Source organism: Lygodium microphyllum, chromosome 9, assembly GCF_053477565.2.
Source record: "Lygodium microphyllum isolate KBCC chromosome 9, Lygodium_microphyllum_v1.1.10, whole genome shotgun sequence".
Taxonomy (NCBI): domain Eukaryota; kingdom Viridiplantae; phylum Streptophyta; class Polypodiopsida; order Schizaeales; family Lygodiaceae; genus Lygodium; species Lygodium microphyllum.
In genome coordinates, this window is record NC_141143.1 from 61158419 (window position 1) to 61172414 (window position 13996).

Below are 13996 nucleotides of genomic sequence, written 5' to 3' on the forward strand. Positions count from 1 at the left end.
AATGGTTAGCATACATGTTGGATCCTTTCTTTCATTATCTGCTACTTGGAAAGTTTCAATTTCATCTTGGGACACTTTGGATTTTGTCCATGCCTAGACATCTATTTTACCAGAGTACATGATGGCTTGAGTTTCGTGACTCCTATGTTTAGAAGACATAACTACCTTTGATTCAAACATGTTCTAATGCCATAGAGATCTCTGCTTGAACTTGACCAGCTCTATGTTTTATACATAGCCATAGTTAGTTTCCTTTCTTATTTTGCTTTGTGCTACATATTTTTCCCAAACACTTGTACCATCATACACATGATTGTAACTCATGATCTCATAGGTCATTTTGGTCTTTTGTAGACGTTAATATATCATTTCATTTCATTTCTCTCTCTCTCTCTCAAAAGAATGAAGAGCCTCTTTGTCCATCCACACTACACTTCGCTTTGTTATATGATATATTACATATACACTCCCATCTGCGTTCTAGTAGCACGTTGCACATTTGCACATGAGGTTTTGCCTTGTTACCCTCATGTATTCATCCTATTAACTTAAGTGACATTACTACTTTAGCTCTAAACATGTGTTCTATTATCAATAATCCAAAATGACCAAGTTTTTGTTTTTCTTTCGTATTGATATCGTAGTGTACCTTATAAAATCCTAAGGTACCAATTAGTACCATATTTTATCGTACCATACCATATCATACCTTTCGTACCTAACAATCCTGTATGCATCAACAGATACTCTTTCTCAATGGCTTAAATTATTGACATGGCAATATGGTTCCTACTTCACACGAGTCTTCCATGGTCTCCTTTAAAAGGTTGCAAAGAGGACTTCAGAGGGGGGATCTATAGCTATGTTTTATGTCCCAATTATATGGATGTCTACTCTACACGCCTTTGGGCCTTTCTTCAATGATCAACAGTTATGTGTGGTTATTCCACATCCTTGAGCTCTCTCTCCCTTTGACTAACCAGCAAATGCAACTGTTTGACATGCTTGTCTTCATACATAGCTAGTCTTTAGTACCTTTCCCCAAGTCATTGGCCCCAATTGGTGGCATTTAATAAGAGTGATCTGAGCCTGTCATGCCTATACTTTCATCAACTACAACAAGCCTCTTTGCCTTGTTATCCTAACCTTTCTCTTCTACAAGTGCAACAACTTCATCTAGTTTACCATAATGCAAGACCCATCCATCTTAATAGTATGGAGTACCAAGAGGAGAGCATAGCTACCTCATTCCCTTATGGAATCAGCTAGAGCACTTTTTAGGCTTTAGCTAGTTAAGATTTGTTGACTTGACTTATCCTTCCTTTTTCTAGATGGACATCGATGGAAATCTTCATTTCCAAGTACTTTTAATTTTCGTAATTGGCTTTGACTCACTATGTTTGCTTGATAGTGCTCAACCTTATTTGGAGATCATCCTTTGAGCATGTGGTGTTGGTGCCTCACTATGAGAGCTCGGCCTTAGGTCAGAGAGAAGTATGAGCTATTCCAACTCACAACCCTTACATCTATCTAAATAAGAGATATGCTCTTATACCATGTCAACATATGCGATGAACCAGCGAGAGTAGGGTTTGCAAGGAGAAACACAAAGTGTATACGGCAAAGAGTGAGAGAGAGTAGAGAAACTCAAAAAACAAAAAACAACAAGATGATGAAGCACTGAATCATGCTATGTGAAGAAAAGTTGATACAATGGAGCCGAAGCTCTGACGATAACTATGTTGTCCTATCTGAATCAAGCAGCAACACTTACGAGAAATCAACGCAATGAAGGGAGGGAAATGCAATCCTTCGAGTAGTGGGCTATCAAAGTAATCACTGGAAGGTGAATCTGTAACTTGCCTTCCTTCCATGGATGGGTAGTAATTCCCAGATTACAACTTAGTTATTACACTAACATTTATTACAAAACTGAGAAATGCAAAATAACTTACAATCTGGACAATGGACACCCTGTTGACCCCAAAATTGGTGCCCCTTTCGATATTTCTTTAACTTAACCGAAGAAGAAGTTGTTGTATAAAGCAATTCTCCCAATCCCTTTCAGTATTCCTACTTCCCTTCTTGTCCAAAATGACCAGCAAGTCTTCAATCTGATTTGCCCCTTTATTTTCTTCCTCACCGGAATAAAATGGACTTGTTTGCTAAACTTGCAAATGATAGTCTGTATCCCATCATTCCCTGTAGGTGTCTTAGGAAGCTCAAAAATAAAGTCCATTGCGATGCTTTGCCAAGGCCTATCTAGAATAGACAAGGACTGCAACAAACTTGGCATCTTATGCCTATCATGCTTTACCTTTTGACATATGATGCATGTCTTAACAAACTGTTCTACATCACGCCTGCCAATAAAATAAATGCTCCACTACCTTGACCGTGGCATCAATACCTTTGTGTCCTGCATATGGAGGAGCATGACTTTCAATGATAACTCTCGGCCTTAACTACTTTGTAGCACATAGTCGTCCATGTATTCTTAGAAATCCATCTCTTAGCACAAAGTGTTCATGCTTATACCATTGCAAAGTTGATCATAAGCATTAACAAAGTCCGAATCAACAACATATTGCTCTTTCATGACATGCAACTCAGTGTGATAAACCATGTTGACGGCTGAAATTTGTGGCTTACGTGGCAGTGCATCAGCCACAACATTCTTTTTACCATCAACATGTACAATCTGAAAATGAAACATAGAGAGAAAATTTACCCATCTCATATGCTTCTTTGACAACTTTGTCTGCGTCTGAAAGTACCTCAAAGTTTTATGGTTTGTCTGTACTGTAAAATCAGCCCCCAACAAATAATGTTTCCACGTAGACAGTGCATGAATTACAGCCAAGAGCTCTTTCTCATAGACCTGCAAATTCTTTTCTACACCGTGGATAATTCGGCTCTCATAAGCCACAACTCGGTTGTCCTGCATAAGAACAGTCCCAATGTTGTTATCACATGCATCATATTGAATTATGAATGACTTCCTTAGATCAAGCAACACAAGCACAGAATCTAAAGTCATATTTTCCTTCAACTTTTCAAATGCTGAAATTTCCACTCCTATCCATCTAAATGGCACATCCTTCTTCTACAAGGCATGCAATGGAGGTGCAATTCCAACAAACCCGCATACATACTTTCTGTAGTAAAAACATAAACCCAAGAAGTTGCAGATCTCATGCACATTTCTCAAAGGCGGCCATGATCGTATTACCTCAACCTTTGCAAGGTCCATGTGAATACCATCAACCGATACAATATGCTCCAAAAAGTGGATTTCATGCAAGAAGAATTCACTTTTCTTGTCATTGATAACCAACCTATGCTCCCACAGTTCATTGAACACAATGTCCAAGTGTCTTCTATGCTCTGCCTCATTCTTTGAATAGACAATCGTGTCATCAAAGAAAGTGCCCACAAATCCTCTATGTGGCCTGAAGATACAATCCATCATCCGATTAAAAGTGGCAAGAGCATTTGTAAGTCCAAAAGGCATAACAAGACACTCATACAATCCAAAAGGTATCCTAAAAGCTGTCTTAGGCACATCTTCCGATCTAACGCACATTTGATGATACCCACTTTTCAAATCAATTCAGCTATGATATAACAACATCGATCCAAGGAATCAAAGAGCGATTCTTTATCATGATCTTGTTCAAAGCATGATAATCAATGCACATATGCCATGAACCATCCCTTTTCTGCATCAAAAAATTGTCGATCACATAAGGGTAATCAATGGCAATGGGTCTCAAAGATGGAAGGGTAAAATCCTCCACACTAGACCTTCGATGTGCCAAGGAAGGCCTTACAAGGGGTAGCCTTGTATAAGGTCAATAAGCTCGGAGTGGGCTAGTTGCTCAATAATACTACTCTCTAAGAGTACAAGCTCCTACATAAAAGCACAATGATAGGCTTTTCCATAGCAAGTAGACTCACCACCAAGATTAATTGAAAAAAAATCTCTCTCCATCATGGTCATGCCATAGGCAAACTTTGTAAGAAGCTTGGTCTTGAGACTTTTGGAGTGAGGATCTCAAAAATCATCAGCATAACAGAAAATAGAGCTCTTGTAATGCCACTAATATGCCATGGGCACACATTAGTATACAAGGATATGCTCTAGAGAGAAACAAAAGTACTAGGTAGCCTCCTTGGAAAGGTTGCCAGTGCTACTTGCCTTAAAGCAAGTAGAAGGGGACTTATAAACTTGCACCACAATTGATAGCCCTCCATCAAATGATCTAGCTAACCATCAAGAAAGGCCACAAGGTGAAGATGACAAACTTAGGATACATTGGAGCATATCAACCCCTATGTTTGTATATGATTATGTCCTAGGTGTTGTTGAGAAAGCATTGCTTCAATTTATTCACTTCAGTTAGGATTTCACACTAATAGTTCCAAAAAGGACTGGCACCCTCATTTTGGCTACTTTATTGGTGGGCCCACATAGTGGCGTGCCACCCTAGACAACCGGGGCCTATATATAGACCACCTCTCCCCTCATTTACACACCACCATACTACACATTCATTCTTTCTAACACATTGTCACTCTCTCCCACATTCTTCTCTCCTTTCTCCATTCTCTTCACTACTGTCCACACCTTGTGAGGAGGACATTATGGTTTGTGGCTTTTGCATCCATCTCCACTTGGCGTTCTATTACCACATTCTACTGCTATGTTCTATTGCTACATTCTACTGCTGCATTTTACTGCAACTTTCTATTGCCATGCTCTACTACTACGTTTACTACAACGTTCTATTGCAGTGCTCTATTGCTATGTTTTGCAGCTTGGGCCACTTCTTGCCGTGCTCTACTGCTATGTTTTGCAACTTGCCATGCATCTGAGGACTACGGTTCACTCCCTTGACAACTAGTAATATCCTTTCTCGTCTTCGAGGCCATTAGAGGAGTGCATTTTGCTCCCTTGACAACTGTTCTTAACCTTCCAATGATTACTTCAATAGCCCACTGCCCAGAGGAGTGTGTTTCGCTCCCTTCACTACACTAATTTCCCACGGGTGCTACTTGATTCGGACAACAAGATAGTGCAATTATCTTCAGAGCTTTGACTCCACTGTATCAACTTTTCTTCACATAGCATGACTCAATGCTTCATATTCTTGTTCTTCTTTGTTTTCTGAGTTTCTCTTCTCTTAGTATTTGCCATATGCACTCTATGTTTCTCCCTACAAACCTTGATGTCTCTTTGGTTTGTTGCATATTTTGACATGGTATAAGAGCATACCTCTTATTCTGACATGGTATTAGCTAGAGGTGCTTAGAGAGCCGTGAAGATCCTTTGCATAGGAGATACCCTTCTCTTATTCTCCCTCCTACCCTCCCTTTTATAGGTTGACACTCTGGTCCTATGACATCTCCATAGGCATATGGATAGACCATTGGGTGCTTCTACTAGTAATTGTGACATCACTAGACGCATCATCGATGCTTGCCGACCATAGTTGCTTGGAGTTTTTAAAACGGCGAAACAAAAACATGTTTCGGAGTTGTGAAACAAAGTTTCGGCGTGAGGCTAAAACAACAAAATGGGAAAATAGGTTTTATGTCTATTTCTAGAAATATTTTAATATTACACAAATATAAAGGGGTAATACCAGTTGTAACTTGAACCTTTACACCAAAATGCTTAATTTCCTCATCAATATATAGTATACATGTAATTTGGAAGAGATTTGACAATTCTACACGATACTACCAAAGTTCGTAAAATCACAATGCATGAGTTTAAAAATTTTTAAGATTAGGGTTTACAACTTAATAGAAAAGACTATAATATGTCATGAGTGATGATGTCAACAGTGAATAGTCATAGACTCATATTTTCATCTATGTCATATAGACTCAAAAAGGAGAGTACTTATCAAATAGTGACATGAAAAATAAATACATGTAACGTCATGCAAGTGCCAATTATCATTGATTGTCTACAAAGTAGTGTAGAATATATTGCCTAATCTAAAGAGTGACTCTGCATTATCCAAATGTGAGGGAAAACAATTGCAAAACTAAGGCAATACAACTTTAGATAGTGTGGATAGGAAAGGAAAATGATTAGCAGTGGAAGGACGAGGGAGTTAGGATTTAGGTCTAGAGATAGCAGTAGATCTTCAAGGGGGAGCGAATAGTAGCAGCTAAGAAGAATGAACAGCAATAAATGAGAGCAGAGAATAGAGGAAAACAGGTGCAAACTACACCCAAGGAGACGAAATGACCAAAACAACCCGAAATTGGGGGATCTTCCCTACTTGTCACAAAATGTTTGTCTTGAAATGTGTTCCCAACACGAAACATTTTGGATCATCTATTGCCATTTTTTGGGGCAGCCTGAAATGCCGTTTCAAGCACCTATGTTACCAACATCAACCTTTGCTTTCTACACCACCAGAGTATATGCGTCTTCCCCAAGCACTCACTCATTGTGCCATCTCTCCCTTCTGGACCACAAAGTTTATTCTACATTGGCTTTCAGATTTTTATGCTCAAGGCAATGAGACATATCCAATGTGTACTAAGTCCTTTCAAGCCAAAGGAAGATACCCTTGTACCTTGGTCTCCTTGAGACCAATGCAATGCAGTACGGAGGTTTCTTCTATTGCTTCTAGGATTTTGTGGTTGCCCCCACGACAACCCACAGTTCTATAGTCTGCTCCATCGAGAGACCGTGACTGTTGGATACCGTTTGCTCGTCAGTCCGCTCCTTTCCGAGAGAGTGGTTGTTCGACACCTTCCATTACTTTGGCTCTGAGTCCGCTCCATTGAGAGACAATGACTGTCACCCACCCTTGGCTTAACATGAGGCTCTCTTTTCTCCACCCTCGACTACTTAGGTTCGAGAGGCCGCCTGTAGGAGTTCTTTGACATCTTTGGTACCCTAGACACCTTCTTAGGCTCAACTGGCAGCACTTTCTTCGTCATCGAATGATTGGGAGTTCGTGATCCATGAGTTTTTAGATTCCCTATCTCTCGCAAAGGGGGATTCCAAGTGGGATGTTCTGTCTTTGCCCTCCATGAGGGTTCCTCCTTCTTCTTTGACCTCAGAAGGGGCCCGTACATCTCCATCCTGAAAGGGGGTACCTATTCATCATGAAGTTTTTCACCCACCATTTACTCTTTGGGGTTGGCTGTCTTTGAGCAATGATTTCTCCTATTGATACCTAGGATCTTTAAGTACCACCTAGATTGGGGCCTTGGATACTCGGCCATGACTTGGTGACGAGGCCTTTGAATTCCTTCCAGCATGGAGTTACGGAGCTAGTGGCCTCTCTCTCGAGGTAGAGTCAGGTTTTACAATTTAGCCTCTCTACTGTTCCTTACTACATGTTACCTTTTAGAAGGAAATCTTGGATCTTAGGGATTCTCTTACCTCTCTTCACTCCTCTTTCTTCATCCCTTTTTGGGTATGAGAGGGGGGATCAAAAAACCGCTTCTTCAATTTATTCACTTCAGTTAGGGTTTCAAACTTACAATCCCAAAAAGGGCTAGCATCCTCATTCCGGATACTTAATTAGTGGGCACCTACATAGTGGTGCGCCACCCTAGATTGCTAAGGCCTATATATAGGCCGCCTCTCCCTTTATTTACACACCACCATCCCACACATTCATTCCTTTTGACATTTTGTCACTCTCTTTCACATTCTTCTCTCCCTTCTCCATCCTCTCCACTGCCATTCATACCCTGCAAGGAGCACATTATTGTTCGTGGCTTTTACATCTGTCTCCACTTAGCATTTTATTGCCATATTTTACTGCGGTGTTCTACTACCACATTTTACTGATGTGTTTTATTGCGGCGTTCTACTACAACGTTCAACTACCATGTTTTACTCTAGCATTCTATTGCCATGTTCTATTACTGTGTTTTGTACTATGGCCCGCTTCTTTGCATCTGAGGACTATGCTTCACTCCCTCGACAACTAGTGATCTCCTTTCCCATCTCGAATGGCACCATCAGATTGCGTTCCGCTCTCTCGACAACTGTCCTTCTGTCATGAGAACATGTATTTTTGAAAGCTCACTTAACATGTGGATTAATTTTTAATCCCATGGTTAAGTAAATGTTGGACATGTGAGGTGTAACTAGGGTTAAAGTAAATTTACGACCCAGAGACCCAAGGAAATTACGTGATGTCAAAGGCAAAAGTTGTTATAATTTATGCTGCACAAGTACTTAGTGGTATCTAGTGCCGATCCTTGGCCTAGGTAATTCATTTGGCCATAAGTGTCAGTTGTAGTGACACTAGAGAAGTGGCATTTAATGGTACCTAACGCTAATCTGATGGTCAAAGATGGTGCAAAGATACTCGAGAATGAAAGTTGCCTAGCCAATTTAATTATTGGCTAGTCAAATTATTTTTTAGGACAACGAAATAATTATTAGATTAATTTTCAGTATTTAGAGATTGAAAATTAATATTTAATTATGGATAATGCTGGAAAAAACATTTGGGAAGATTGCTACTTGTCGAAAATGCCCATACAAGACTGAAAAACATCTTTAGAGACTAGAGAGAGGCATTTTAGTATATTCAGCTTGCAAGAGAAAGGGAGAAGATGCTACTGGTTTGATTTGCAACCATTGGAGAACCTTTTGAGCAGTCAAGGGTAGGAGAAGACCAAACAACAGCAGGTGACAACATCTACAGGTTGTTGAGACAGGGCAACAACAATAAATGACTAATTTTCTTCAATTCTTTGCATCTACAAGCTGTTGAGACAGAGCAGCAACAGTAAATGACTAATTTTTTTCAATTATTCGTGAAGAAAGTTTGAATTTTCTCTCTTCTCGGCATTCTCTCTCATCTCCCAGCCTTTCTACAGCCTTGCTCGGAAGATTATAGCATTGAGATAACCAAAGGTTAAGAAATTTCAGATTTCTTCGTTGTAAACCCTAATCTGTAGCAGAATTTAGGGTTTAGCAACAGCCTCCTTGGGAAGCATGCCAGAGATTGGAAGCTCGAAGACTTGGATTCAATAGGGCTGAAGTTTTTTTTAGTCAAATTCAGATGGAGGGACCAACAAATCAATGAATTTGGGGCGTTTTCTATTTCCATCAAAGGGGGTGAAGGCCAATTGACAGTCTGAATGAAGGGGCAAATGAGATTGAAGACTTGCTAGGCATTCTGAAAGAGATCAGGAGAATCGCTTTGTACAATAACTTCTTCTTCTCTACTCCTTGCTCAGGTTTTTTTTGTTGTGCCATGCAATTTCTACATGGTATTAGTGCTCAAGGAGCTTTGAGGACTTGATCCTTTGTCCTTGAGAAGTGAGCGCAGGTGGCTAGTCGTGATATCCTCTTCTACGAGCTTATTCAAACCTTACTCTATTGTAGACACTCCAATACCTATAGAAGTTAATCTATAGCACAATTTAAAATAAGATGGACTTTGAAACTCTTTCCTATGTTAGCTTCTAGGAAAGAACCCCACCCTTTTTTGTGTGGTTGCTAAATTATAGCAAGTTGTCTGCACCAAATCGTTCTTAGGACTCAAGATCATAAAAGACATTAGCATTTCTTCTCAGTACTGAGAACTTTTTGGCTTACTCTCATGGCCTGTACACACCTCACTGAACTTATTCATCCCCATCATATGAGATTACTCCTCTTGCTATGTGTGGAGACTCACAGGTGATACCAGTAACAAATTTTTGTCTCAAGGACTTACAGTGATTTGCTTTGGGAGTTTCTTTCTAGAGTTTCCATTTCCTTCATGCCCGTTATTTTATAATGATTGAATGCGAGCCTTCCATGTCTTCTCGAGCCCCACTTCTCTACTTGTGCGTTCAGGTGTATTTCCCAAGATTTAGGCACGATGACTTTGATTAGAGATGATTCTCAGATTCCCATTGAGGTGGAGTCACAAACTCTATAGAGGCAACCTATAAGACTCCTTTGGGACTTGAGAATCAAACCTTGGCAGATCTCCCTTAGAGATAGTGTTCCCTGCCTTTTACCCAGATCTGGCATGTTCACTGCCCCATTTAGGACTTGAGAGGGGTTGTTAGTGATACACATTGTACGTCATCTCCTACTTGTGCACCCTATCACTAAGTTGGTGGAGAACGCTGTGGAGCTCTAACATTCAGTCTATTTGTGGTCAGTTTGGTTATTTGTGTCCCCTATCACTGAGTTGGTGGAGAATGCTATGGAGCTCTAACATTTAGTGTCTATTTGTGGTCAGTTTGGTTATTTTTGTCCATTGTGGCTAGTTGTGGTGTTGGACATGTTTAGTCCACCTAGACATTTTTGTCTGCACTCAGGATTTTCTATATATAGACCCTAGTGCTTTCTTCTTTCTTGCTTTTTCGCCTGAATACTACAATGTGGGTCTATCCCTTTCACTCTGCATCACCCTTCCTCATGTATCTTGCACTTGCTCAGGGCTGCCATCTTGCATCTTGTTCATTGCTTCTACCGGGAGATTCTTCATCTTTTGGCTCATGTGTTCATTTCTTCTTCCACTGCCATTTTGACACCAAATACCAATGTTAAACTTGATGATGGTTCGATGCTACAGATGTCACTAGAGATATCAAAAGTTGGTTGTATACCTTCTATAGCTAGCCAACACTAAGCTAAACATTTTCTAATCTGGTGTTATGATGCAACCCTCAACCTATTTACCAGCTTCTTCAAAAGTTAGGCCATTCCCAAGATCGGCCTACCATCATCTTGGTCTTCCATTCAAGAATCAAGCACATGAAGGTTAATTACCATCTTGTTTGTGATGAGCAGATCAAGCTGGCTGCTCCCTAAGCAGGAAAACATTATGATGTCTTCAGGCATTACCTCCCACGTTGGACCACCATAATTTCACCTGTCCTCAGCTTGGAGAGGGCCGTCATTGTACCCCCTCATTCCATTGTACACAATTTTTTGAGCCCCTAAAACTCCATTCAGGTTCTTGTTCCCCAATATGTTGCTAAGAGAGGGTGTTGAGTGCTCTGTATGAGGGTATTTGGCCCTTGCCCAGGGCCTGTCTTCTGTCCATCTTAGGAGTTCCCATTTCATACTTTGACCCTCCAGATCAGCCAGTTTTCCACACTATCGGCTATTTGTGTGTCCAAACACTTATTACAGTTCTCTCTTTCCTGTGTTAGTCTGGCCCTTTTTTCCACCTAGGGGCACTTCGTATGGTTTGGCATTTCACTCTAGGGACCACCAGATTGGTTATTGTGTTAGCCTGGCATCTCCTGTGAGAAAATAGCCAGGTATCTACCTTCGTAGTGTTCATTGCTCTGACATGTCTTCTGATATAATTTTTACTTCCTTGGGAAAATGCAATTAATACATACTGTGACACAAAGATAGTAGGCTCTTCTTATAACTTGAATTGCTGATTCAATCTCATGCTTGTAAATTGACCCACTAAAAGGCATAAAGGGCATAGTATCAGCACATTCTCTATATCACCAACTGTTCCTTTAATTCTGTAATGATTGTAGTATTAGAACCATTCCAACACTGGATTTCCTCAGAAAGAGTGGACTGCATGAGATTGTCATAAATGAGAGATTATTAGCATCATTATTACTTGGTGCAAAAGCAAGATGAAGTGAGGCTATAGAGAGCAGCACATCCCTACTTCTGAGATTCTCAGACATATATGTATAGAGACTATTCATACACTAAGGTCGATGGGAGAGAATATAGAATGACTCAGAGTGTGCAAGCGGGAGGTGTGAGGCCTTTTTTGTTGGAATCTGGCCCTTCTTTTGATAGAATTTTCTTTAAGCTTTATTTTTTTTATGAATACACGCTGTGACACAAATATGACACGGTATCACTGCTGAGATGTCTTTTGATAGAATTTTCTTTGACTGAAAAAAAACAAAATCCATACATACTGTAATACAAAGATGACATGCTCTTTCTACAACTTCAATGGCTGCTTCAATCTCATGCCTGTATACTGACTCGCCAAAAGGCCTAAGTGACATAGTGATCCTGCACATTCACAATACATAAATATCAATGACTCTTTTCTTTTCTATCAAATAATGATTGTAGTATTAGAAACAAGTTAGATGTAAAATGGGCTTTTTGGATAGTATGTAGGCCTGGTATGAATACTGAAGTAAACCTGTCAATACTATTCTTATGCTATGGCCAACATAGGAACAAATTATTTTTCATCATTCTCTGCAGTATTTACTTTAATATAATTCTGTCCAGCTCCATTTCGGTCACAGTTAATTTATGTCGAAGTTGCCCCACATTTCATACGAAGGAATCCATCTAAAGCGGTGTCCTATCAGCCATGTTTTGCAGATGATACAGCTGTATTGGATGGGGTTGAGGAGAACATTGCAGCTTTCATAGCTGCAATGGAGGTTGTGTGTAGAGCCTCATGGGCTCTTATTAATTGGCACAAATCGTAGGGATTTTGGGTTTGTGACACTCAGCAACTAGATTGGAGGTCACAAGAGCATTTTACTTGGGTTCCTTGTGGTACTCAAGTCAGATACCTTGGTTATCATGTGGATTGATGTCACAACTTACATCGAAGCAGCAGTTGGCACCCCTACTCTTGAGCATGAGGCAGAGGCTACTATACTGGAGTGTAGTGAGTTTATCATTAGCAGGGAGAGTGGCAATGGCTAACCAAATTCTACTTGCTACCATGTGGTATATAACCTCTTGCTCGGTCTTCTTTAGGTCATGGATTGGTCTGTTCAAGCAGTTCATTGGGAACTTCATTTGGTCAAGTGGAAATGGTAGTCCTACAAGGGATAAGGTAGCTTCGCATGTCATTATCCAGCCCAAATCTAGGGACGATTTGGGAATCATTGACCTGGACAGTTACACTAGAGTGCATGTGGTAAAGCTTATTGTGAGGGACCTTCTAGGCAAGGAGCCATTCAAGAAGTTACTACTATGGAGATGGGAGATCATTATTCCTGCTCATGGAGGTGTTGAGCTAAAAATGCATTAGTTTGACTAAAACAACCCCAAAACATGCTTAATTTATGAAGAAAACCTTTTATTTTAAAAAGAAACGCAATCCTAGAGACTTATTGTGTTCCACATGCAAAACCCTAATTTGGGTACCCAAAAATTTCTATAAATACGCATGCAGCCCACCACTCTCCCTAATCTCGTTTTTGCAGATTTCAGGTCATTCAACTTGCTGCCCATACCTTGGACATGGAGGACATAGCGGTTCAAGCTAGCCATTGCTGTCTACAACAATCCGGCACCTGTTTCCAACCTACCATCCATTGTTTAGAGCTGATTTTAGCCTACTAACTGCTACTGCTGGTTTTGCTTGCTATTGCCAGCCTACCATGTCATCAACCAGCTTAGGTTTGCTGTCTGAAGCTGCCGCCTGCACAATTTTCTCTCTCCTCAATTGTCGCCTCCTCCTACGAGCTGTCGCCCAGTCTTTGCTGGCTGCGTTTGGCAGTTTTCTCTCTCCTACAGTTGTTGCCCAGCCTAAACTGGCTGTGATTTGTTGTTTTCTCTCTCCTCACCTATGTTTTTAGTCTCTCTCTCCTCACCTATGTTTTTAGTCTCTCTCCTCACAAGTGTTTTCAGTCTCTCTCTCTCCTGCACTGCCGCCTGCATCAGATCCAGCACTCCTAGGCTGTGTTTGCTGGTGTTCGACATCCGAAGGCTGCCTTAATGTGTTTTGGGATTTGTTCAGAGTATGACACACTCTCCAGCTCATTACCCCTACCCTAATCCTCAAGATACAGGAGTTTGTGGTACAGTATTCACTCTTTGCATAGAGTGTTTGCTGCATGAGCATTGTATATTCAGCAGTCATTCATTTCATTATTATATGTGTTCATTGTCTTTGAGTTACCCTACCCTAACTATGTTCTGTGTTATCAATTAGTGATTTGTCATTCAATGAGTATTGTGCTTTTGTGTTTAGATCATCTTGTCACAAGAGGACCATGACAGCCCAACATCCATTTGATTTTTTCGCACATCCAT

The 13996-nt window shown here is 40.4% G+C and overlaps 1 protein-coding gene across 5 annotated transcripts in view; it reads right to left on the reverse strand.

The window, feature by feature from the left end:
- Positions 1-13996, reverse strand: part of LOC148031092 (Inositol monophosphatase family protein) — a 144800-nt gene that overhangs the window by 103308 nt on the left and 27496 nt on the right. For all 5 annotated transcript variants that reach the window (XR_015691977.1, XM_087685670.1, XM_087685669.1 and 2 more), the window contains exon 2: positions 11902-12001. Coding sequence is in view for 4 of the 5 variants with exons in the window: in XM_087685670.1 (XP_087541796.1) it covers positions 11902-12001 (100 nt within the window). In the remaining variant the exon portion in view is untranslated. The remainder of the gene's footprint in view (positions 1-11901; positions 12002-13996) is intronic.